General features: G+C 39.4%; 1 protein-coding gene across 1 annotated transcript in view; it reads left to right on the top strand.

The window, feature by feature from the left end:
- The window catches only part of tbkbp1 (TBK1 binding protein 1), a 69,632-nt gene extending 43,448 nt beyond the window's left edge, over positions 1–26,184 (top strand). The window contains exons 4-10 of the mRNA XM_042508352.1: positions 2,269–2,373; positions 5,814–5,961; positions 8,206–8,408; positions 11,132–11,193; positions 18,584–18,699; positions 23,106–23,893; positions 25,196–26,184. Coding sequence (XP_042364286.1) covers positions 2,269–2,373; positions 5,814–5,961; positions 8,206–8,408; positions 11,132–11,193; positions 18,584–18,699; positions 23,106–23,893; positions 25,196–25,324 — 1,551 coding nt within the window. The 3' untranslated portion in view covers positions 25,325–26,184. The remainder of the gene's footprint in view (positions 1–2,268; positions 2,374–5,813; positions 5,962–8,205; positions 8,409–11,131; positions 11,194–18,583; positions 18,700–23,105; positions 23,894–25,195) is intronic.
- The last annotated feature ends 1,662 nt before the right edge of the window (positions 26,185–27,846 follow it).

Below are 27,846 nucleotides of genomic sequence, written 5' to 3'. Positions count from 1 at the left end.
TCAAAGCCAAAAAAAAAAGCCAAAATAGATAAAATTGTAAAAACTTCTCCTTCACACACTGCACAATATCAGCTGACATAACGTCTGAAAGCCTTGTTTTGCATAATTTCACTGTGTTAAAATTAGGGCTGTCATACGTTTAATTTCTGCAAAATTGTGATGAATTTCGAAATTTTAATAGTTAAACGTGATTAATTACATTTTTTTAAATTGCATGTTTTCAGTTCATTATTTTGCATTTAAAAACTGTTTTTAAGTCCATGTTGATAAGGTGCATAAATGTCTGTAAAGGGGTGTTTCACTCACAGAGATCATTTTCATTCAGGTATCTTGAGGTCAAGGGATCCCTGTAAAAGGAAAAAGCCAATTTTCCATCGCCAAAATTAAGCCTATTACTTTGGAGTGTTGTTCCTTATTGAGAAGCTAGCATGACATGGTTGGTATCACTGGAGTTTTTTGTACTTTCAGATGATACCAGAATCATCACTGTAGCTTTAAAACTCAGCCCAGTACAGCCTCTGAAACACCACATTGTCGGCCATTATTAACGCCATTAAAAAAATCAGCAGCTCCTGTGTTCAGAGGTAAAATTACTGTTTTTGTCAACGGAGTCTGAAGAAAACAAAGATAACTTACGTTCCGTTTTAAATTCCTAAATTTTGAGTTTTTGTGTGTGTGTTTGGTAAGTTGGTTGCTGAGCACACGGCTGGATGGATGGATGAGACTTGGATTATACTGCACATGTTGTGTGAGAGTTTGTAAACAAACGTTTTTATATAGTACTGCTGCTGCTTAATGTGGACCCCTTTTAGTCCAAATTAGAAAGAGCATTTACGTTTTTTGTATTCCTCCTTCACTGTGGAGGCACGTGAGACAAGCATAAAAATTCAACATAAAACAGGGTGAATACTTAACATACAAATTATCATGTTGCAAATGTAATATTCCTTTAATGGCCTTCTAGCAGATTAATCCGGCCGTTATTACAACAATGAGTCTTCTCTTTAATGCATGGTAAATGGACATATAACAATAATGGGTGAGAGAACTAATTTGCTTTTTCTTTCGCTGATTATCTGGAAATTGGGTTACAATTTTGCACTACATTTGCATGGAAACTTGGCTAATGCCACCATGTTCTGGTTTTCTTTGAAAAATACAGACGACATTATGATAACTGATAGAGATGGTGGTCAGAATTATGAAAATAAGATTGCAGTTGAATAGCAGAAATGAAAAAAAGATGAGACAGAACATCCTTTATCCTGAAAGAAATAGCTGTGCTGCAGTTGCAAATATAAAGAGTGCAAATAGAAACATCTAAAATAACAATAACACCCTCCCCATGTTTTTCCTTCTCTCTGATGTGCAGCATTAAAACTGGCACCCTGAATTCATCAGCTTACAGAGGACGTGGAAAGCCCATATTCCACACTGCAACTGTTTTATACCAACTAATTAAACTAAAAATAATTCCCCCCCCCAAAAAAACACAAAACCAGACATCTTTGAATCTAAGGAGCCATTTAAAACAACAATCCCACATACAGAACCAAGACTGCGGTGGAGAAGCAAAGAGGTGATAATGAAAGCATCTTAATGCATTTTTTTTTTTTTTTTTTTAAATCTCGTCTCTGTGTGTCTCCTCAGTCACGACGCTGTTGACAAGCCGTCCTCACCTCACCACCCAGCATATGTTACCATAGACACACTGAATAGGCGTCACCGCTCCGGCACACAGCAGTGATACACCTCTTTGTCCTCGCCGGCTCTCTGTTTATCTCACTCCTTTGCTGCGGCTGCTCCCACTCGCGTTCTCCGTGTGGTCTAAAGTGACCATATTCTTCAACTATCCCTCCCCTGCTTGAAAATCCTCTCCGTTTCACTCAATTCGGCGGATGTCACTGCCCGCAGATCTGTCAAAAAGTGTGTTATTGCGGCTCTTATTATGCCAATGTGTGGAGAATACATCAGCGAGAAATTTGTATTTTAGAAGTGTTAAAGATGTTAGTTGAAATGATGATTTTGTCGAGTTGGGGAGGCGTGCGTGCTGAAGTGTCAGGATTTCAGTGTCCTAAATTTGCTTGGTTACACAACAATTTCTTAAGAGACACATTTGACGACTCTCACAGAGGAAGTTTTTGGTGTTTCCCCCTCTCTTTCTCTCTCTCTCTTTCTCTCTCTTCAAGAGGAAGTTTGAAAACTGACAAAGAAGAGGAAAAATGTATGTCAACCCTTTTTTTTGTTCTTCTGTATCCTCGCTTTCAGCTCCAGAAGAGGAAGGAGAGAGAGGAGCAGCTGGAGGATGTGATCCAGGCCTACGAGAAGATTCACATGGAGAAGAGCAACCTCCAGAGGGATCTGGACAAGATGGTCAGAGACATTATTCAGTTCACTGCTCTGTGCATTCCTCATTTCACTGCAGCCTCACGCAGGAGCCATATGGCTCATTAATAAATTCTTACAGTTTCACATTCTGCTGAATATGAAATGTAAAAGTCGACATGACTGACATCATGAACTGGCAGTGAGCAGAAGACATGATTATATTTAAGTCACCAAATACACTGAAAGGGCCAAAAGTATGTGGACACCCATGACTGGATTACTGGGTAAGCCCAATGGGCACAAGCAGAGTGTCATGTAGCCCACTGGCCTTCGTTTGCAAAATGTCACTCAAATTAACATGTAACGACCAGGAAGAGACTCAAAAAGACCTCACAACAACCACAAAGTGATGGAAAGGAACATGAAGAGATGCAATATGGCAAAATGACGACCATAAAAGACACAAAATTGTCTCTGTTAGATGCAAAATTACCCCAAAGAGACCCAAACAACAACAAAAACACACAAAATAATCACAAGGAGACTCAAAATGACAACAAAGCAACACCAAATGACCAAAAAAGAAACAAAATTACCTAAAAAACGCACAGAATTACTTAAAGAGACCTAAATTACTATAAAAGAACATAAAACTAATACAAAGAGACACAAAACAACCACAAGAAGACTCTAAATGACTAAAAAGGCATAAAATTACCTCACTTACACACAAAATTACCTACACATAAAAAAACAACCATAAGGAGACAAAAAAAAGGCCACAAAGTGACTCAAAATGACCAAAAATGACAGAAAATGACCTCAGAGAGACTCAAATTACATCACTTAGACACAAAAATGCCTTAACGAGGCGATCGATATGACACAAAATAACCTTAAAGAGGTTCAAACAACTACAAAGACACACAAAATGGCCATAAAAGACACAAAATTGCCACAATTACACACAAAATTACCCCCAAAAGACCCAAACAAAACATGAGTCGGATGCCATTATTGTGGTTCCTACGTGAAGCTGCTCACAGCGAGGTCCGTGGATTATCTTGAGTAAAAAGGTCATGATTTCTGAAGAGACATTGCTGTTGACATTTTCAAATGTACTTTTTTGGCACTTTGAGCGCCACAAGCCGAGTGCCATTTAGCTCCATTATATCAGAGAGGAGGCAGACCGCACACAAAAACAATATAGACTGATATAAAGCACTACAGGTAACAGGAAACATATGTATTTTGGATTTCGGGGTGAACTCTCCCTTTAAAGTCCGTCACAATTTAAAGGCAATCTTTAATTGTAGTCTGTGTATCACTCCTCTATGTAAATGCTAAATGGATGGAACAGTGTAAGACTGTACTTTTCCTCTCTCCTAATATTACTTTTACATTTGTCACTCTGATTGTACAGCCAAGAAAAACAGACACTTCACTGGATCACTTTGACCGAGCACTTTAAAGTCCAGCGATCAATTTAAAGTAATTGGCCTCTGAGCAAACTTTTTCATTACTTCTTACACTGAGTCAACGTCCTTCAGACAGACGAGTCCTTTTAGAGTCAGTGAAGCTTCCCCTCCGACACGAAAAATACACTTCTTTACTGTAAATTACATTAATATTTTAATTTGGCAAATTATTGTTTTGTGCTGCAAGTTAATATCTTTTAAAGCTGCTGCAAGTTCATATCTTTTAAAGTGTCGATACTGATTTTTCAGGGCAAATATCAATACCCATTATAATTTATCGAGACCTATAATCAATATTTGGAACCATTTCACATTTACAGTATTAATAAAAATATTTCTGTCTATATTTAGAATTTGTAATATAACAATCTACAACGCAAAACTTCCTTCAAATGCCAAATGTTTAATCAAAACTGAAACTTTCATCGTCATATACAGCAAGTTCCCACCAACTTTTGTTTATAAAAACAAGTGAAAAATAGAAAAATAAATAAAAATAGATCCCTGAGGTTTTACAAAGTAAAAGTTCCTCCCATGCTGATACTTTCTTTTCTTTTTTAATTTATTCATTTTATCAGCGATCATTAAAATAAAACGCAGATACAGATAATCAGCAAAATGCCAAATACTGGCCCAACTAATCAGCCACGCCGATAATCTGTCGTCCCCATTTTCAAACACACTAAACTTAATCTTTCGCTTCATCCTCTGTTTTCTTTTGTTAATACATGTGCAACTGTGAGAATTTTTCTTTTTTGGAACACATTTCTGTAACTGGTAACAAATCAAAGTCGATCCAGACCAGGTAGACGCGTCCAACTGAACAGATTGGCTGGCTGTTCTCTCCCAGATCCCCTCTGTGATAATAAACCCTCTCATATGAGAGTGAAGTCCATTGAGCAGCTCACGCCGAGCAGCCTCAGCAGTTTTATGTGGGCACAGTGATTACAGAATGAGGCGCGCCAAGGATGTTGGAAGTGCCACCTGCCGAGGACTGACACAGTGTCAATGTCACCTGAAGTCTGTGACGGCGACGCTTAATACGGCGCCAACTACCCACTGAGCCTCATTGACCTTTAACCTACCAGCAGCGCGCTCACTAACTAATCTGCATAATATATACATAGAATAGGTGACTGAGTTTGTGTGTTTTGCACAATGACAAGAAAAGACTTACTGCTCTGCTTAAACCACCATGTAAATTACTGTGTGTTGGTACAAATATTACAGTATGTTATAGACATTCCCATGAGACGCAGGGATGTTTAACCCTTTAAAACCTAAACAAACTGCTTTCATATCTAGTAAAAACATGCAGGGAAGGCAATGAGTAATTAAATAACACATGGCCCCAAAATAAGCAACAAATTAGTACAACAAATTAATGTAAAAAGTTACTAGAAAATACGCAAGAAATACAAGAAAGATTTAAAAAAAACCAAAACCCAGCAAGAAACAACCCAAAAAAGTGCTCAACATTGAAAAAAAAATCCTGTAACATACTATTACATATATAAATAAACAACCCAAAAAAGTGCTCAACATTGAAAAAAAAATCCTGTAACATAATTTTAAATATATAAATATGAATATAGTTTTATGAATATTTTTCTTTCTTTTGAATGCCCTTTTTTTTTAAAAAAAAAAAAAAAAAAAAAAAGCAGGTCTCTTTGCTGTCACATAAAACAATTTTTTGCAATTTTTGGGTTGGGGAAAAAAGTCTTTTTTTTGTGGGTTTCTAAAAACATAGTGACATCATGACAAAAACCTGGCATATAAAGGGTTAAAATTCTGAAAATTAATTAATATTTGATGTTTATGATTAGGATGTTGGTGTAAAAATGAACTCAATCAAAGCAGAAAATAATATTAATGTATAATAATGTTTAAAGCTTGATTTTGGAAAGTGCATTTTGTGTGAAGAGCCATAAAGCGGGCCCTGAGGGTTAAACATGTATACTTTTAATGTCCACGGTGGATTAAAATAAATTAAATGTGTGTTTTCAGACCAGCCTGGTGGAGAAGCACGTGGAGCGTATCCTGGGTCTGGAGTCAGCTCTGCGGCAGAGAGAAAACTCCCTGCAGAAACTCAACATGCAGCTGCACAGCAAAGACATGCAGTACCTGCAGCTGCACGCCGGCCCCGACACACACAGTGAGTGACCGCCAACTCGCAGTAACGATGTTCATCTATAGTGCCGGTATACTGGATTTACTCAGTTTTTAGTCCCATCATTACTGTGCATCTCACCAATGTGAATGTTACATTAAATGTTAAAGTTCTTAGCTCTTTCGAACTTTTCTAAATATTTTATCACAAAGCTGTGATCAAAATGTAATTTGAATATGGAAAAAAAAGATGTTGTTCCTTAGATCTTATTGATTATATTGATAGGTAATTATTTATGGGTGGGAACCTCCTAAATCAAAGAAAATGTTCATGATAGCCACTGAAACCAATTTTTACCTACTCAGTTAGATAAATAATAGTAAAAATGAGCAGAAATCAGCCAAATCTTAGAAAGACAGACAAATGCATTTTCCAGTCAACTGTCTTGAACTTGAAGCAGAGCATTTACTTTTGTGTATGTTGTTTTTGTGCCTTTAATTTTGCTTAATTGCGTTTGCACAAGATGATTCTAATGTTTTAAGTAATTATTTAAAAAGATATAAATGAGCTATGTTCCTCCACAGTTTCCTCCATCAAGTTTTACATTATAACATTATAACTTTAAGTTAGAATACTAAATAATAATAATAATTTTTTAACATAAAATGTCTCATGTAAATGACAAATAACAAAACAAATGGTACATATAAGTTTGTATGTCGCAATGACATGAAAATATCCTCTTAAAACATGAAAAACACCCTATTATAACAATAAACTTTTCCCATTTCCCAAACAAAATAATATGATGTTTTTTTATTTTAATTTATTTATTTATTACTGGTGTGGCAGCAATAAGCTTTCATAGTTTATCACTAAACTTAGACAATTACAGTAAGGTGATAATGCCATTAACCACGTTTGGCCACAATAACAGCAGTATGGAAATCTGACATCACAGCACATCCCTTATTAATCCATCTGTTTATACATAAATATATAGAATGTGAGCGTAAAATACAGATTTCAGAGGACTATTCAGGTCAGTATTTTGGTACTCAACTCTGATAGCTATTTTATTAGTCACTGTAAAGTAATAAAATACATCTCTATATTAACCAGCCTGGACACCAGTTTTCTATGTTAATCATTTTTCTCTGTATCTTTAATCAAATCCAACAATCTGGCCAGAGAAACATTTTAAACGAGGTCATGTTAATCCTCGGCCTGTCGGAGAGAGCCAGCTTGGACATTTTGTTCCAAATTCCCCCTCACAGTCGCAGAAAAAGAGACCTCCAAATCAATGCGGGTGCTTGTGACTGAAATCGAAAACATTTGAAGGGTCTGGTTCTGCAAATTTGAGGATTTCTCTGTATTATTCAGCCTGTTGCTTCCATCTGTACCACCACGTACTCTCTGTTGTGATTACTGCTACATCACCAAATGCTGGAAAAGCTGTGAGATAATACGACGTTGCGATGCAAATTAATTCCTGTTTCAGAAATGTGTAAAAGTTTGAAAGATGCTTCACACATGGCGGGTCACTCGCACTGCTGCAATTGCAAGAGAAAAGCATGCAAATAAAACCTTAAAATCACCTTTGAGTTTGGATTATGAGGCCAAAAAGTCAGGAGATTCCCCCATTTTAAGACTGCAGCAAAGAATTCAAAATAAAATATGCAATTTCTAACGGCTTTGGAAGAGAAAGTGTTAAACTTTAGAGTCAGTAGATGCTAAACTCTGCCCTCTTCAGTGACGTGGGCGGCTGATGGAAACATGGAAGAAATTTGTCACCACCACCTCAGCAGATGCCTCTACTGATGGTACACCTTTGTGAAGAGGCGGTGTAATTTTGCAAAGGCATCAAAGTCTCTTATTTATTGGAAAAATATTTTTTTCTGCATGAATTTGCATGCAAGGAGTCAGAATCTGCATGTTGTATTGTTGATTAATGTGAGAAACGATCTGCGTACAGTATGCGTGAACCTGCACATGTGAGCGGCCGGGTGAGGAGGCAGGAGGAGCTGGGATATAAAAGACGATGTTACAGTGTCTTCTGGCTCAAGGACTGAGTGAGCGGAGCTGAATCACTAACATGCCCACGCAGATCATGTCAGGTGCAAACTGAAAGATGCTGCCCTTGGAAGGAGTCAGCTCTTCTGCTCTTTCACACTCATCTATTGTACAACAACCGTGGACACACGCTCCATTAGTCAGGGCGAGAGCGATGAAAATTAAGTGTTTTGACTCTTGTATTTTCATTTTCTCTCTCTTTTTTTTTCCTTCTAGTGCTGGATTGTCCGGCGTTAACCCTGCAGAGCTCCCGCAGCCTGGACGCTCTGTCCGACCTGAAGCTGCAGCGGCTGGAGGCCGAGCTGGAGGGGGCGCGGCACGAGGCCCAGGGGGCATGTCAGCGGGAAGAGGAGCTGAAGGGGGAGTGTGAGAGGCTGAAGGAGGAGATGAGGATGCTGCAGAATAGCCAGAGGGACAGGGTCAGTGCTGGTTTGTTTTAGTCTACTTTGGGAGCAACAAGGGTGGAGTTTAATGCGTCTGGACATTTTAAAGGGATGGTTCAGATTTTTTAAAAATTTGGGTAAAATTAGGTACTTATCCATTGGTTGGCCAATAGAAGATGTCAGTCAGCATGGCCACAGTTTGGAGAAGCAGGCTGGAGTACTGACATAGAAGCTGAGCAATGTACTGCTGTGGATGGGGTCCACAGTAAAACAAATTTTAGCTTATAAAGAAAGTCCCACCTAAAAGAAATCAGTATCAGTTTAAGTGTGTGCTATACTTTACTGAGAGTATTTTCGTTACCTTTCAGCCAGACAGCCTGTTTGGATGGGGAAGCATTAAACGACTTTAGTTCCCCATCTCTGATCTCGTCAAAGCCACCAGACTCCATTGAGAAAAACAGTAATTTTAGCCTGCTGAACACAGGGGCTTCTGCTCTATAGCTGCTTTGATCATTGATAGTTTGTCATTATGTGACTTTGCTGAATCCAAACTAACACACAATAATACAAACAAAATAACTGATAGACGCAGTAATAGACCAGCAGCTCCTGTGTTCAGCGATGTTAGATCACTGTCTTTTTCAATGGACCCTGGCTTTGAAGCCCCTTCAGAAATCACCGTCTGATGCAAAGGTAAAGCAGTGAAAGTATTCTCAATGTTGCATTCACTTACCTGAAATTAATTGTTTTGGAGTGGACTTTTTTTAAAAAGTCAGAAAGTATCTCATACAAACCCACTTAAAAAAAACCAAACTATCCCTTTAAATTATGTAAAGGACACTGGGAAACAGTTTCAACATTTCAGAAGCAACATTTCTTATGATGCATTCCCTAAATTGTATTAAGAGAAATGTAAATCTATCTCAAGAACACTGATTCTGCAAAACTCCAGATTACATTCAAACTCAACATTGACATTGAATGTTGTTATTGGTGGAAAATGTGTGCTGCAGAATCATCCAATATAAGCATATTTCTTAGGGTCTTTGGGCTGCACACACTTACAGTCGTGGTCATCGTATAACAAAACATATCCGAGATGATGAACAGCTTTAAAGCACCACAGGGGACACGTATTTCTGGCTCCAGTGGGACAGAAAAACCTGACCTTGCCAGTTTAGTGTCAGGCTGGAGGCAGTGAGCTGTGCAGGGACTAAAGATCCCAACACAGCAGTGTCAGAGTCCGGCTCTAACCAGGACATGACAGAGGACAGCATATGTATCTGCAGTTTTCTCATTATGCTGCATTGTATTTAAAGGAATAGTTCACAATTATGGAAAGAGTCCTCATTAGCTGAGCTTAGCACCAAGACTGGAAACAGTGGGAAACTGCGAGCCTGGTTCCAAGCGAGCACAAACTACATTCAAAGAGTAGCTTATCTGCTGGCTATATTTCAATGAAAAGTACCTAAACTATACCTTTATTACTCTCAAAAAATTAGCCTTAGTTTCAAAAAGTGCTTCAAATACATCCAAACAACATCATGCAAAACAGTCACATCTAAGTCTGGAATCTTACACTGTTACAAGGAAGTTAAAATGAGCTAACTGTGAGTAAATGTGTTTGAGGGAGGGAACTCCAAGGGAAATTCAAGCCCAGTAGCAAGAAAAAAATGTTGTCCAGGGGCATCGTAGAGGGTGAAAAAGCAGGACTGAGAGAGGGGTCCTTCAAAAGCCCAGAATAAAAAGTTTGGTTTTGTTTGCATTTTTTTTATTTCTAAGTAATCAGTGCCTTAATTAAATAAGAATTATGGTTCCAAAACTGAAAATAATAGAAAAAAGTGAAAAAAGGTAAACTGTTATGCATGGTTAGATTTTTATGTTTTATTTATTCCAAATTCAGAGCCATGGATCGGGAGAGGAAGGACGGGGGCCCACAGAGAGAGCATGTGCATAGGACCCACAGAATTCAGTGCTGCGCCCCTGGTTGTGGCATTATACCATATTGTATGGCAATAAATGTCATGAGAATACAAAAAATATTAAATTTGTATTTAACTACATAAACCACATGACCCAAAGTCATAAACTACATAACATAAACTACAGAAAGTGCTACTGAAATTTGAATGTGATTAAAATCCCACCTTACTACTACAAAATATAGCTTAAACTAGTGATTAAACTAAATGTATTTTAAAGCACATTACTTCCTTTATGTTTTTGCACAGATGAAACAAACAAGATAAACATGAAAGGAGTTTGACCTTTAGACAGAGCCATGTTCGCGGTTTCCCTCTGTGGCAAATTTTTTTGCTTCTGGGGGTGGGTATATATTTACCGTGCAGACATGAGAGAGGCATCGATCTTTTCATCTCACCCTGAGCAGAAAAGATAAACTCAACACTACTTCTTAAGATCTCGTTCTACAGCCACATCACAACACATCGTATTAGTCTCTAAAGAGACAATAAAACAACAAGTTTTCAGATTTCCAGTTATCTCTCTCTTTGTTGGAGCACTATAGTTAAACATTTTGGTTTTGGAAGACTTCACCAACACACATGAACCCACAAAAGGTCCACGGCTGCACACATACAGTGTGAGAAAAATAATTATCAGTGACAGTGACTATCAGTGTCTTTCTGACGACGTTACCTTCGCACATGTTGCCTCGACTCGGCTGTTGCTGTCAGATTTTTGTCCAATATTCCACCAGCACCTGCATGCTAATCTAATTTCACGCTCTACTTCGGCAGGAAATGACTTCCCCGTGCAAGCAGTGCGATGTGGAGTGGATAAAGAAGGTGGGAGACGAGCAGTAAGTGACCACAGCCGATCTCTGGGCGGAGGGAGAAGGGAGGGAGGGGAGATACAGAAGCATTGGAGTGAAGGTAGTTAGTGAGGAGCATCATCTACGGCAAAAGGAGGAATGTTTCACAAAAAGCCGCTGCTCATCTGTATCTTTATTCTCCTGCTGTGATGTGCTCAAGCCGACCTCCAGGGGCCTCATTAGGAACCAGACGAGCTCTCCATCGCTGGCTAACTGGGTTCAAATGCAGCATTAATAAAGGAGTGTTATTCTTTCTGCACAAAAGCTTTATATTCCAGCATATGTGCATGCAACCATAGCTCCATTGTTTCTGTTTTTAAGCAGCAGGGGGCAGTGTATGTACAGCGCAGAAAACCTTCCTGTGCATTTCCTCATTTCTAGTGAGGCAAGTCCAGTCTATCTGTGCTCTTTTTTCTACCTGAAACCGCACAAAAAGAGCAGCAGTGAGAGTCAAAGCTGCTGTTTTTTCCACTCATCTCTGTCACTTACAGCCAAAAAGAGAAACTTGCAATAAGAAGACAGAAAGTCCTCATGTCTTCGTCAAATGCACACGACACGACTGTTTATAAAGGGGTTACAGGTTAAAAAAAAAAGGAGTAAAAACCACAGCAGGTTGGGCAGATGACTCCCACACAGTGAAACCCCAGAAGTGTTTCGATGGGGAGCAAACTGAAAGTAAACGACATGACAGTGAAGAGAGGATGTACCAAGTGTGTGGTGGAAGCCTACTGCTTTTTTCCAGACCTTGGTCACCTTTTGGTTTTACTCAACAATATCATTTACTCCCACTGAAAACCTACGAAGCACGAACGCTGTTTCCTGGTGCTTTTTCTTGTAATTGGGCTCATTTAGTGTAAACTGCACAGATTGATATGGAGCGTATTAACACAACACCTTCATCAGCACTTTAAAATGCAGAGACAGTCTTTGGGGAGGAACTAGTGTTATTTAAAAACAAAACTTTTGTCAGTGAATGAGTTTCAGTGAACTTTTAAAGCCTCTCCAGTGTGCTGATACCAGCATTTCAATGATTATTTAATTGAAACTTCACCTACAAAGCAAAAAAAAACAATTTTATTGTCCATGAGTCATAAAATATTCTTGTTTTTGTCATGTTTCTCTCTTTTCTGAGAGAGTCTGTGCAGTTTGTGGCCGATTCTACAACCAGTCACAGCTTTCGTGACTGTATTTGTGGATTTTCGTGTGCCTCACTCAGAACTAGTAGTACGTGAATGAGCTGCCCTCACAGACCACAACCCACACTGCTGAAGACGCTGGCAGCCACCTGGCAGTACAACCCCCCTCCTCTTTATCAGTACACAGAGAGACTGACTAATCCCTCTTCAGCTTTCAGAAAGTGAGAGCTGTTTCCAATAAATCACGACGTGATGATTTTGAGCTGAACTCCTATTTCTTGTTGGAAATTCACAAAAACAACAAAGGTGACATGTTTAAAAAGTTTTATTCTGACTGAAACTGAGTCTGGCTTTTAAAACAACAAAGTGTAACCTTTGGAAATCACTGTTTTACATTTTAATTCAAAATTAGCCCCCCTTCCAAAAAACTCACTTCAAGAAGACATATACTCAATGTTCTTATAGAGATCCACATATCGGCGTCTCTGTTACTGAGACTAGCAGCACTTTCTACCATGAAAAATCCCAAATAAAGAAGAGAATTCAACAAATCAGCAACCGAGATTATTGGATTCCCTGATATGAGCGTGTATCGACATGTAGCCTCGCTGTGGAGTGACTTTATATGGGGGCATTTTCTCCCTTTAAACATCAACTGTAGGCAGGTTTCCATTACAGATTTGCGCTTAATATTTTCAAAATGTGGATAAAACATAATGGCGAGACGACTGTGTTTCCACTGAGTGATGCTCTGCGACTTCTCCTCTCGCAATAACACTCCAAGACGCATGGAGACAGATGTTCAAAACATTTGGGTAAAAAGAAAAAAAAAACCCTCACAAATTTCTGTGAAAAAAAGTCAGATATTCTGATTGCAAAAAAACTGTAGCTTTGGAGAAGTGTTTTTTAAAAAGATAGGGAAAAATGTTTAAAAATGATATTTATTGTTATTTTACATAATTATTATTTTTAGCACATTTTCCTTTTTCTTTTAGGTATTTTTTTGTACTCCTTACTTTTTTATAATTGTTTTGGTTTTTTGCTCATTTTTGGGACATTTCCTTTAATTTTCTCATTGTCTTGTTGCCACGGTTTGGATGGAAATCAAGCCAATTTGCGCTAGTTTCAAAGGGTTAACATGAACATCTGATATTTTTTACATTATTTAAATGACAGAAACTACGAAAATGCATAACAGGTCCTCTTTAAAGTTACCAGGTAGCTCAACACACTGAGCGCTTGGTGCACTCGGTGTGAGGACGGTTTGACAGCTCTCTGTGTGAGTGTGAAAAGCCCCCAACGTTTAACACCTGTCCCTTCACGACACGCAGCGAAGACCAAAATTCACTTTGTTCCAACTACCATGAATCTCTTACTCATTCCTAAAATCACAACTACACAGTTACAAGTTTCTAAGAATGTGTTATCAGTACGTCACGCTGACCAGCGCACACACTCAACTGTTCCCCCGAGGCTGCGTCTTTAATGACGGTGACTGAGCTCCAGCAGCTCTGACAGAGAACGCTTATCGTCGAAAAAGAGGAGCTCAGACCTCGCAGGCAGCTGCAGTGACGGCTCGCTCTTTGAAACGTCTGATCGGATCAGAGGTCAGACTCCTGCCCACACTCTCTTCACTTCACTTCATCTCCACACACACACACACACACACACACACACACACACACACACACACACCTGTATCTGATCAATTCAGCGGTGCGAATCTCATCAATGCATCAATCGGCATCATCACACCCCTCCTACACACTGTACATTTTACAGTATGCACGCACAGTTACACACACAAGCAAAAGGAAACAAATGCAAAAGAGCAGACACAAGTATTTTTAGACACGCAGAGACAAAAACAAACACGAGACCTGCTTTGAAAGATTTTCTTAACCCTTTGAAACCAAAAGCAAATTGGTCTGATTTCTTTAAAAAACACAGGAAGAGGGCAACAAGCAGCTTAACTTTATACTAAACACTAAGCTCTACTAAAAAGTTGCAGGGAACTTGCTGTATTTGGTGTTCAAAGTTTCAGTTTTGATTGAAAATTTGCTAAAGGCATTAAACAAAGTTTTGACAGAAACATTTTACATTTTTATTGTTATGGATATTGGTTCCAAATATCAGTTATCTGTCTCAGTAAGTACTAATAATCAGTATTGGCCCTGAAAAACCAATATTGGTCAACCCCCTACATGAAATCAACAAAAATCCACAAGAAACTAGTGAAAAGCTGGAAGAAAACTATCTAAAAGTGAGCAAGATAAGATAAAAGAAAATGACCTCAAAAAATTGCTGAATTTCTGTTTTCTGTAACATAATTTTAAATATATAATTGAGAGGATCACAAATATAGTTTTCTGGACAATTTCCTTTGTTTTTTGACAATATCTACCTACCAATCAACCCCAGTTCATTTCCAGATTTTTATTTTTTGTTTGTGACATTTCTTGCAGAGTTGCTTATCATGTTTTTCCTCCTTTGAAATAAATCAAACTAATTTTCTCAGGTTTCAGATGTTTCTATGCAAGTAAAAGGTGTCTGAATGCAGCACAACTAAGGTCCACCCCAGTATTAAGGGGTTAAATGACGTTCTCACCTCTGCTTTACTGCATGCGACCATGAGTGAGAGGTGTCACACAGATAATCCAAACACAAACTGAAACGTGAGACAGCAGACTCTAATATCAACCCAAAGTGTGAAAAGGAAGAGGAGCGTGAATGTCAAAGTGTAGAGAAATCAGTAAACACTTTTAAAGAGAGAAGTCGAAGCAGAGCTGGAGCTCAGAGTCACCTGAGAGTCGTGAGCAAAGGGAGTGGAGACATTTACATTTTATAGGTGCTTTGGTGGTTTTCCTACATGCTCCACCCACCATGCCAGTAAGTAATGATTGATGATTTCCTACTGATGCAGGACAAGTGTTTATATGTTTGCAGGAGTTTTCAGAATCATACCTGTCTTAACCCCGTAAAGCCCAAATGTAGAAAAAAAATAGCATTTTTTCACATTTCAGATGTTGATGTAGGTCTCTGATTCAAAAATTAAAGGGTTTTCCCTTTTTTTTTTTTTTTTTACATTTTAATATGTTTTAGAAAAAAGGTTATATTGCAACATTGGATGGGGGCAGAAATTCTGATTTTGTACGCAAATTGTCAGAAAAAATAAAGGTTCATTTGCAGGGTTGATTGTTTATATAATACTAATAATAATAATAGCAATAACCACATAGTTCTATTTTTATGAAGCAAAAAAGACACAGGTATAAAATTAAAAAAAGAAAAACAATAATTAAAAATAAAAGTATGATTATTAGAAATATAGTTCTCTTGACATTTTTCCCAAGCTCTTATAAAATTAATTTTCTAAATCTACTAATATCTTGAAATTTGTATAATATTTCTTGTCAGGTCATTCATTTTTTTGTTTTGTTTTGTCGTTTTTTTTTAATCAAACCAACTCTAAAGTTTAAATACTCGTGACAGGCATCTGAATGCAGCTCAACAAAAGTGACGTCAATCCAGGTTTCAAAGGGTTATTAAAACAAAAAAAAGTTGTATTTACAACTCTGAGTTTCCTCTTTATCTGTGTTGAACCATGTTCATTTGCAACGATTGTCCCTAAGATGGTTCTTTTTCTCTTAAAACTGAAGATAAACGTTACACTTGGGGAAAAACTCCAGTGGTGAGTGGAGGGAAATGACTTCATCTGTGATATCTGGAAAGGAAATACCAGTATCGGGATAAGTAATATATGTAAGTTGTTAATAGTGGGCTTTATAGGGTTAAGAGCATGCAACCAACTTTTACCACAAAGAAGGATGTTGTTTGGTCTGCGATGGGGCATGAAGGGGGCTTCATACCCCACTCTGTCTGAGTCATAGCAGAGATAGTGGAAAACTAGGTGGGCTACCCGGAGCCAGCTAACCAGTGGAAGTTCTGACTTATTTTCAGCTTTTATTTGTGAGCTTCCTATAAACAAGGGTCCCTGACTTTATTTTAAATGATTTCGGGGTGATGAACTTGCAGCAGTGCATCATGGGTTGAAAAACGGTGTGAAGAAGCAGCACAGTGAGCATGTTTTTCAGAGTAAAGCTGTGCAGAATTAGACTGTAGCTCAGAGGTAAAAAAGAATCTGCTGATACAAAAATATGTAGTGTTCCTCTAATACACACACAAGTGGGAAGACTCGATTAAGTTAGTGCGCGGGTGTGCCGGGGAGTATACTTTTAATTTGACAGGGTGTTTATTTGCTGTGTAGGCAGGATTCATATTTTCTTTTTTTGGTGCTGCAGTGGAAGTTTATATCTATTCCTATTTATGCAGAAGAAATCCCCAGGATACGCAGAAGTGTTTCTTTGTAATGAAAAAAAAAAACAAAAACTATCCGACACAATCGCTGCAGAGGAATGACTCAAATTCTCATCAGCACAGAGGTTAAAATTTGTTTATTGGAGACGTTTTATCAGATCTGAGCCTTGTAACAACCTGGCACTCAGGTGCAACGAGACATTCTGGTTTCATGTGTTTGTTTCCTTTCATTATGACGTGTTCGAGCTGACTCAACATTTGAGCCTCTATTTTTTCTTTAAATCTTTGACATATAGTTAAAAATAAGAAGGGATAAAAGTGATGCAATAGCGAGGCAGGTTTATTTGCATAGGACAAACCAGAAGACCGCAGTCACAAATGTTATGAAAAGAATCAAAAAAGACGTGTGAATCCACTTGGCCTTTAACACCAAAGACTCGTGATTTCATTTAAACTTGGGGCGTTTGACTAGGACAGTTTATTTACCCATATTTTCCTCAATCAGCTGACTTTATCCCCAGAAATCTGACCAGATGATCCACTTTGTCTGAACCAATCCGACAGCATCCAATCAATTTGCAGAAGAGAATCATGAAGAACTAGTTATTTTACTGAAAAAATAAATAAACAGATACAAAATTTAAAAATTATTCAGGATTTTTTTGTAAATTTTGTATAATATATATAATATATTACAAAACCTTTAGAAATGTATATATAAATAAAATATTATATATTTATAATATATAATAATTAGATATAAAAATACAAAATATATAAAAAGCGAAATAAAAATCATAAAAACATTCAAATTCAAAAAGATGGAAACTTTTTAAAGAAAATGAGAACATTAAAACACAGCCATTTCAGGGCAGGAAGGGAAAATGATTTCATGATAAGTGTTTAAGGTTGAGTGCAAAACTAACGTTATTCTGTATGTCAAAGTTGGTGCACATCTAATATCCTGTTGAAGTTTGCCGTAGTTCTCTTCACATTTGTTATCTCAGTGATGAAACCAATCAAATCTTTGAAATGCTGCTCCTGATACAAGAAAGTGACTCACGCTGGCAGGATAAACAGATTATCTTAACAGATCTCAAGTTAGATTTCAGGGTTTCACATCTCGCCAATCTTGCAATTACCATTCTAATCTACTGCTGTCAGTGCCGGGATGAGTGAATTTCAGGTCAGAACTGGGCTGTTTATAAAAAACTGGTTAGACATTTGAGATAAGATGTGCGATATCTGATTTGAGGGCAGCTAGCACCGGCAGTGACTAACTACTATAGCTGCTTTTTTTCCTCAGCCAACCTACAGATCTAAGACTCTGCTTTTAACCACATGCAGTAAATGTCACTCTTTATCCCATCTAAGCTACATAGATGTTTAAAGCCGAACAGAGATGATTCTTCCCTCTGACAGCAATGCATATTGTGGGGACTCGGATCAGTTTCGAGCTAACGAGTTGACTCAAAGTCAGCCTGTTGCCATGGATAAAAGACACAGAGGCATGTAAGCCACCCGCCGTTGTTTACGGTTCTCTAAATAGAGTTGCTCTGTCAGTGAGGCCCCTGAGAGAGACAGAGCCATGACACATCTCGCATGAAATGTTGTGATTTCATGCACTTCAAATTATACGCTATGACATGCAATCTAAAAATATAAGCCTATAAGCCTCTCAATTAGCCGGCCTGATTTGTGAGGCTGTGTCGGCGCTGCGGAGCTCGTTCACTTTAAAGAGATGGAGATCTGATCTGTGATGCGGTTCCATGCATATTAACAGTATTAAAACTCTGATTAACTTCCATACATATTTGATGATTAAACAGAGATTGCAGTTGTAATACATTAATATTCCGCAGACATTGTGATATTCTGTAATGACCGTGATTATGATAATGACATAATTGCCTCCCTTTCTGCAGGGTGAATTTGGCTCTGGCCTACACGGAGCTGACAGAGGAGCTGGGACGCCTCCAAGCGCTGAGCTCCAAGCAGACGGAGATCCTGAGGAAAGCGTCACAGGAGCAGGCCAGTCCAGGTTAGCATGTAAAATATTGTATTTAAAAAATGTGTCACTATCCTCACCGTCCCTCAGCGGAGGAGGAAGTATTGGTTTCCTTTAGTTGTACACACCACAATGTAAAAACACTTAAGTCGTACCTGGGCACCAGAAGAACATGTTGACATAACACATTCATGCAAACCACAAATATGTTACATTTGTACATTTCATGATGGTGGAAGGCGTGAACCTGGGCTGCAAAAAAACAACAACAAAACCGGATGTGATGTAGTTGTTGCTGTTTTTTCGGTGGATTTTTAGACACAGACGCTGATATTTTGTAGCGGCCAGTCTCTGTGTTTCCAGCGGCTTTATATGCATGAAAGGTGGCTGTTCTTAACCAAAGACATCAGGCTTTTCCTGATAGTAGCACAAAGAGTGGTGGTTTTTACCCCCAAAAAATTGCTGCTTTTTGTGCCAGAAAAGGTCTGTTGTCGACACAGCTGCTCTGTCATGCTAGGATAGTGGCATGAAAAGTGGTCGTTTCTTAAAGAGACACCTATGCTTTTCTTGCCAAGATAGTGCCATGAAGAATAAATCTTTTTAGCAAAACACTGCTTTTTTTTACTGCCACAAAAGGCCACAAATTTTTTATTATTATTTTTTTTACAGACATCTCTGCATTTCCTACCGCTACATTATCACAAAAAGCAGTTGTTTTTCAATAACGCATCAATGCTTTTCCTGCCCGGTAAGTGGAATGAAAAGTGGTTGGTTTTTCCGAGACAGTTCTGCTTTTCCTGTCAACAAAGAAACACAAAAAGTTCCTCTTTTTACCGAAGCATTGCTGCTTTTCCTCCCAGAATAGGTACACAAAGAGTGGTTTTTACTAAACATTGCTGTTTTTCTTGCAAAGATAGTGCAACAAAGAGTGATTATTTTTACCAAAACTGCTTTCCTGCTTTTCTGCTTTTCCTGCCACAAAAGGCAAAACATTGCTGCATTTCCTGGCAGAGTATTATCACAAAAAAAGTTGTCTTTTAACAAGGAATCTGCGCTTTTCCTGCCAGGTAAGGCAGGAAAAGCGATTGTTTTTTCCGAGACATTTCTGCTTTTCCTGCCAGGACAGCAGCAGGAAAAAGTTCTGCATTTTCACTGAGACATCTTTGCATTTTCATGCCAGATTAGTGATAAAAAAGTGGTTGACCACAGCATTGTTGAAGTTTCAGTGTATCCACTACATGATAACGTGCAAATGAAATGTATCCGTTGTTTACAGAAATGTACGATGCCAACATGTTTTTCTGACTACTGTCTGAATTGAAGTGCTGCATTCAAAATCCTACTTAAGTGAAAGTATACAGCCTATTTAAAGTAAAAGTACACAACACAGAAAAATAGTCCCAGTGAATGCTGTACTATAATATGATTGAATTATTATTAGTCAAAGTACAATTATACTGCAGTAGTAGGTGAAATTTTAACCACTTTAGATACTACGCAGCAACATATTTAAGAAGATCATTATAAAATCTTACTTTTAAGTAAGGTATAATAGATGTTGTGTAGTAAAAATACAATATTTGCCTTTCAAAATGAGTGGAGTGGAAATACTACAAAGAAGCACCAAACGTAAGCACGCAAGTAGAGTACAAGTACTGTGAATCTGTAATTAAGTACTGCTAAGTTACAATCCAACACTGAGAAACCTCATCTGACAACCAAATTTATACATACTGCTTTGTAAATGTTACAAAATACATTTCTTTTAAAATAGATGCTGGTTCTTTTCAAATTAAAGGTCATTTAATACTATCAATGCATTAAATGTCTCAATATGTTCTCCTGTGACGTTCTAACGTCACGTAAAAAAAAAAAAAAAAAAAAAAAACTTCAGGTTGTGATTTGTTGCTTCAGTTTTTCTCACTCAAAAGTAAATAGAAACTAACAGACACCTTGTAGAGTACAACTTACAAGTGTTAAACAGTAGCAGCACCTTTCTCTTCCTGCACACAGAATCACACGCATAGCTCATGTCTCACAGCCGTGCATCTACGACCTGTCACAAACCAAAAGTCACCACATGCATCGCCTTAACTGAGCTGTCGACAGTACAAACTAGAACATTTTGTTGCATAAATGAATGAATAGCTGTAGTTTTTAACACAGCTAACAGTGGGGAAAACACAGAAAACCCCAAACTGCATTGGACTCTTCCCTAATGTCGTATTTTGTCACGTTAATGTAGAAAATGTGACTTGAATGGCACCTCTGCTTAATTAGTCACGGCGTCGTGCGGGTGATGTGATTGCCTCTTGGCTATCTTTAACAACAAAACAAATATTTTTCATGAGCTGTTGAAATAATCACAGAAGTGGGAATTTGTGTGGAGCCATAAAAAATTCTCAGGGGTGTCATGCTGTAAGAGTGAGCATGAACTGAAGAGTCCCGTTTGACTGTTTCCACCTCGTTCAGAGGCTCGCAGAGTGCTTCAGAGCGCAAACACCGCCTCCCTCTTAACACCTCAACCAACCGGCCATAAATGATGTTTCCTCTTTGATATGGGAAGTGAAGCTGAAGTGGTGACTGCAGGGGTGACTGACTCATCAACGAATCTTGTAATTACACGAAACTGTACAACTGTACAGATCTTAATCTTTTTATGAATGCTAAGAGGAACATAATGTACATTTTCTATTACTGAACATCCTGATGCAACCTCTGTACAAAACTTTATGTATGACAAAGTGCTGCGAATATCATATTAAAGCAGAATAAAAGTGACATTTTCTGCTGCTTGTATTGAGAAAGTTGATTTATGTAACTGGTTGTTTTGGCACCAAAGTGTTGTAGAGGTCTCCCTTTGTATTACACACCATGGCCATAAGTATGTGGACACCTGAAAACTACATCTCAATCCAAAACTATGGGCAACAATCTGAAGCAGTAGCAGCCTCCACTCTTCTGGGAACAGTTTGCATAAGATTTTGGAGTTAGCTGCAGGGATTTGCTCCTGTTCAACCACAAAAGCACCTAACCTTGGCTTACAACTGCCGTTCCAGTTCACCCCAAAAGGTGCAGAACAGTCAAAGTGTGGCTTGCTGCTTTCTGGTGTTTCAGGCAGGAAGAATTTCTTTGTCTCATAGGTCAAACATAGATGAATTTAAACACCTGGATACAGCATTGGAGGCAGGACCCTATTAACTCCTACGAGACGTGCTCAGTGATGCATGAAGCCAAAAAAGCTAAATTTCCGCAATAGGAAATTATCTGGATAATCGGCGCTGCTGCTGACCATAGAGCAGGTGTCGGCTACTTCCGGTTTAGTGTAGTTAACTTGAACGAGTCTCAAATGATAATAATTTTGCATCTCTTCTCTTCTAAATGTTACTGGACTGACTGGATTGAATCCTGATAGTAAAATGGGTCATTTTATGGGTTGTGATGCTGGAAAAAATGTATCCTAACATTGGCTTCAAAGCCCAGTGCGGCTCCCAGGGCCTGAGGTCAACATGTCACAGGAGTCACAGGGTTATGTACTGATTGGCTGCAGATATTCTCTGGCAGCAATTTGCTGCTAAAAGTTAAAACTATCCCCAACTTTTGGTTTGGCCGCACTTCACCACAGAATCAAACAACCACAGCTCAGAGTGGCAGCTTTCCATCGTCATTCCATGGTTTCTCACCCCAGCTCACCCCCGCACTGCACCACTGTTTGGTGTGTTTTCAGCATAAAAGCCTACAATCTAACGTTAAATGTTACAATTACCCAGAAAATGAGAAATTTCAATGAAAATGTGGTTGTCTGGGGTCAAAATTAAAAGCTAATCAGCTCTTTGATGAGTGACGCGTTTCCCATCACGTCCTAGATCTTGCAGTTGCTGAAGAGCAGCTGCAGCCCCTGGCTCTAAAAACTGCAGGCGACGCGATCTTGTGAGGTTGTCATTGCCCACGTGTGCATGACATCAGAGCTAGTCGGACACAACTCTGACCCGTGTGCACTGTGCAGCACCACCGGCGACAGACTCTGTGCCGGCCTGGGTCATCTCAAATGAAAGATTTACCTTTATTGGAAGTAAGGCTTGCAGCCCCAGACCAAACATACACAAATGTATACGAGGGTGGACGTTTGGTTTCAACATTAAAGCACATATAAAAGGGAGGTTTGGAGGTCCAACACTTTGTCAGGGACTCAATTTCCTGCCTTGAATGAAAAATGTAAGTCAATTATCCTGCACCAATTTCTGCATCATTTTTTGGAGAACATGTCTTAATTTCATGTAAATTAATGCACATTCTTAATATTGCTGGGGACATGTCTCCTGCAACCCTCCCAAATTAATGCCTATTAAAGAATATGAAGAAGTGTGTCCACATATTATTGTCCATGTGGTTTATATAACAGGTTTTAAAATATATTTTTATTTGCTTTTCTCTCTCAGTCCAGCGTCACTCTCCCATCCACCACCAGCGCCACTCTCCAGTATCTCAGCGCCACTCGCCCATCTCACAGCGCCATTCCCCAGTCCCGCCTCCACAACACCACTCTCCAATCCAACAGAGACGCTCTCCGGTGCTGCAGCGCCTCTCCCCAGACATGCACCGCCGCTCCCCCCTGCTGGACGTCAACGACGGACCGGCCTCTTACTCCTGCCGGCCGCCCAGCCAGCACCTGAGGGCCAGCTTCCAGGGCCGGCGCAGTTACTCCGAGGTTGCTGACCCCTCTGCTTACCAGTGCCCTCCTCGCTTCTCCCTGGACCCTGTCTCTACCCTGCCTAAACCTCGGCCCTACATTGAGGGCTACGCAAAACAGCAGCCCCAACATGTGGGCTCTCCTCACGCTGGACTGCAGCACAGAAGCTCCCCGTCTCCTCATCAAGGAGGTGCAGGAGGAGACGGGGGCCACGGGGAGAGCTCTATGCGCCACTCAAGAGAGATGCCATTCCCGCTCTCTGAGGTGGCACACCTGCATTTTGAGCCCCCTCCTCCTTCCACGCCGGCACCCCAGCCCCCACAGTCTTCTGAGGATGAGGAGGAGTGGACCTGTCCGCATCCCATCAGCCCCCCGCGGACGCTCGGCGTGCTCTCCTCCGCAGTGCCCAGCGGCGTCATGAGAGGCCCGGCGTCCTGCTCAGTCTTCCCCATCCCTCAGCGCTCCAACACCCTCAGCTGCCACCCGCAGCCGGGCTACATGTCAGCAGAGCACGCTCAGTCCTGGCCTTCCATCAACGTGAGTTCACATAGAGTGTAAAAGTCGATAACATCTAAAGAGTTAGTATGAATATACGTTTGAGTGATTTTGAAACAAAGTTGTTTGTGAAACATTTTTAAAAAGTGTCACTTTTTCACAACTGTGGGAGTACTGAGGTGGTTCACAGAAAATAAGCTTTATCACACTGAGTGTCACAATCATCTAGAGGCCCCTGTTTTTATCATGTCTCTCTGTAGTTCCTTTAATTGTGCAACAGAAAAACTGTTATTTGCTTTCTTTCTTTCTTAGAGATGAGAAGTTTGATATTTGCCTAATATCTGTGTGTTAAGTACAGAGTTAGAGTCATGATGAGTTTAGCTTATCTTAACAGAAAAGGGAAATAGTTCTGTCCAAAGAGAACATATAGTACTAACAACTCTAAAGATGACTAAGTAAGACATGGTATCACATTTGTTTAATCTGTACAGGACATGAACAGAAAAACAACTATTGTGGTTTAAGAATGAGTAGGTGAGTGTTGGGACTATTTCTTTGCAAATGTGCAGCTTCTTCCAAGTACGACTACAAGGTTGAGCACTATTGTGCTTTCACAGAGACTAAAACCAAAAGCTGTACTCAACAACCAACTCTGGCAACCCATGTGCTTTAAGATTTTGATAAATGTAAAGTGCATTAAAAATAAATCTATTATTATTATTATTATTTTTATTATTATTATTATTATCATTATTATGCCAGAGGTGGCGCACAGAAAAATGGGATGTATTGGATGTAGGAATACAAGAAGAACCCTAATACCAACTATGTCTTAAACAAGATTCATAAATAAAATAGTTTTAGTTGCAGAGGTGCTAGAAAATGCAAGATATTTTTTTTCGTAATAGTAGTTTTAACTTGTTTTGGAAGGCATTGGTTAATGTTGTCGCCCTGTAGATGGATTAGAAAATGCTCATGTGTGTTGTTGGGAGCCATTCCACCTCAATCGTCTCATGTCATTCTTGGAAAGAAAGCAAATTATCTCCCAAGATGTCCTTTAATTAGTCTCTTCTCAAAACTGAACTGGATTACACAATGAATCAGTGCTCGGATGAGAGTTTCCACCTGCGTTTACTACGAGTCAGTCTATTTCATGGCAAAACACTGTGAAGTGATCACTCACTGAGTAGTAATGCAATTTTGTTGCCGCCCACAGAATGACTAATGCAATCCAGTGAAGTCGGAGACCGACTGTGATTTATCCTGTTGTCTAATTATGTGTGTACCTGTGTGTGTCCGATTGTGTGTGTGTGTGTGTGTGTGTGTGTGTGTGTTGCCCTGCAGCTCTGGATGGAGACCGAGGAAAGCGACATGCGGAGCTGCCCTCTCTGCCAGCTGATATTCCCCGTCGGTTACCCTGACGATGCCCTCATCAAGCACATCGACTCCCACCTGGAGAACAGCAAGATCTGATTGCCATGGCAACCAGCCCGCACACATCTGCGATCTCCTCTTATAGATTATGCAAGAGGATCAGCAGACCTGGCCAGGATGGAAAGTCAGAACGTAGGATCACCAGTTAGCTATGTGTGATAATCTATATGTAGGGATGCAAAATGGGCGCAGAGAGTCCTGTTATATTTTGGAGGTACTTAGAAATGGGTCTGTTTCGGGCTTCATGCAGAGCTCTTCACTGATCGGCCTGAAGACTGCTGCCTGTATAATCACTGGCTCTGGTTGCTGCTGTTTTGTTATGAGTCTTGTTGTGCGGTTTCAGACAGTTTCAGGTATTGTGTTGTTTTTCGCTTCACAGTGTATTTTGATTTAGCAAAGTAAGCCAAAGACGAGGTATGAGAGGCACACTGGCAGGTTCAGAGGGCTCTGCATTTCAAAAAGTCAAGTGTCACTGTTCATCAGTAAATGATCAGGGAGGCGTATTTTCTTTTATTGTTCTTCTTTTTGACAGTCTATTCTCACCACTTAGCTTTAAATACTGTACACATGCTTGAGAATTTTCTACATCACACACACAAACTTCTATACACCTGCTTGGAAATTTTCTATCCCGCAGACACAAACTACAGTTTATTTTGCAGGGGTTTCCAGTGTTTCCCACAGGCTTTTAGTATCCATAGCGCAGCGCAGGTGAAGCTCTCCATGAGTTCTTTTTTTTCAGCTGTTTGTGAACCGCAGGGTGTATAATTGATCCGTCAATCCATTCAGAGCTGATTAAATCGATAAAAGAGGGGAGCAGCTGCGAGTGAATACAAACTTTTAGATCCAGCAGGATGAACAGTTTTATTTTCTATGGGCCTTACGTTCCACTGCTCCATCTGTGCCCAGAGTGCGCTCTGCACTCAGAGAGTGTGGTGCAATTAATAATTGAATGGTAAACATATTCCATTAGCACTTCTAATAGGGCTTGGGTGGTATTATGGTATTATATCATTTCAGGGAATTTAGTAATCCTGACAGTATGATTTTCCATACCTGCAAAAATACAAATTTCTATTAATCTCCGAATGTAGAGGCTGTAATGAGGATGTTTTGATCAGATCAATGGATTAGAGGGCCAGCTGCTCTGAGTGACTGTAAATTTTTAGACCCAGAAGAACAAACTGTTTTATTCTCAATGTGCATGACGTTCTGCTGCTCCATCTGTGCCCAGAGTATGCTCTGTGCTCCGAGAGTGTTGTGCAATGAAAAACCGAGCAGTATATATAATCCAATCGCACTCCCAATGAACAGTCCAGCTCCAAAAATAGAAAATCTATTTGTGGCCAGAAATTGTTTTAATCATGGCTGGCCGCCTTGAATGTCTGGATTCTGTGCAGTAAGTGCTGAGGACGGTGACCTGATAGGCACTGGCTTATTGAAATGATCGGACAGATATGTGATTATGTGTGAAGATTTTAATTTTTTGATTAAGTAAGGCGACACTGTGAAGGAATTCTGTCCGTTGATCAGGATGCCAGTTCACTTTCATTTCTCTGAAACCATGGCAGTTAAGAACGTGTAAAACATTCCAGTTTCGCATTTCATTTGCTTACAAATCAAGCTGGAGAATATGAATGTGAAAGTGTGTTTGAAGGCTGTTTTAACAGAGTAATGATGATGCCCTGCAGGGCGGGGCACTGGTGTTGTCTTCTCTACAAGTGGAGGGAAAGTTTTTGTCAGAATTTACCTTAATGCTTGCAGCTTGTTCAGAAATCTAAGTATCTTAGCACTTTAAGTTGGCATAGCCTATACAATGTATCTGTTTTCAGTCCCCATATATATTTTCCATGTATAATTTACTATTTATATTGTAAGGCAAAAAATCTGGAGATATATTTTTGCAGAAGTAAATGCACCACATGTCTAATGTTGGTGTTTCTCCCACATGCTTGCCCACTGTTGTATATAGAGGAGTCGAAGGTCAAAATCCCGTCGCATGGGAAAGTTTTCTGTACAGACTTTGACGTTTTCAACTGGGATTCTCCTCGGTCTTCCTAAAGATCTGACCTTCAAAACAGTTTGATGTCACAATGGCCCAGACCACCCAACAAAAAAACAGAAAATAAAGAAGAACACACAGCATGAGATCAAGACTTCTGACCTGCTCAGAGGAAAAAGAGGCAGACTTTATACTGTATTTCTATCTTGGAGATCTGACACCAGAAACTTCATCTCCAATCAGCAAAGTTATCTCTGCAGGGTTTCAGCAATGACAATACTCTTCTTTTGATACATGGGTTTAATTTTTAACACGAGTGGACTCTTAATTCGAGATCTGCTTGTGTGGACTTTTTTTGGAAAAAAAAAGGAAAAAAATACAACAAAGTTACACTGATGTCAGCTAATCTGAGGCTTTCAGTTCCATGTGCAGTTTCTAATGAAGGGGATGTCCCTACACACCCAGCCATGCATTTAAACTGGTTTGAAGTTACTGAAGATATGAAATGCGATAGATCAGAGCACATAGGGCAGTGATTGTGGCAGCAGGATGATGTAGG

The sequence above is a fragment of the Plectropomus leopardus genome, chromosome 19 (genome assembly GCF_008729295.1).
Source record: "Plectropomus leopardus isolate mb chromosome 19, YSFRI_Pleo_2.0, whole genome shotgun sequence".
Classification (NCBI taxonomy): Eukaryota; Metazoa; Chordata; class Actinopteri; order Perciformes; family Serranidae; genus Plectropomus; species Plectropomus leopardus.
Note: the sequence above shows the minus strand (reverse complement) of the source record. Positions and strands in the feature narration are given on the sequence as shown.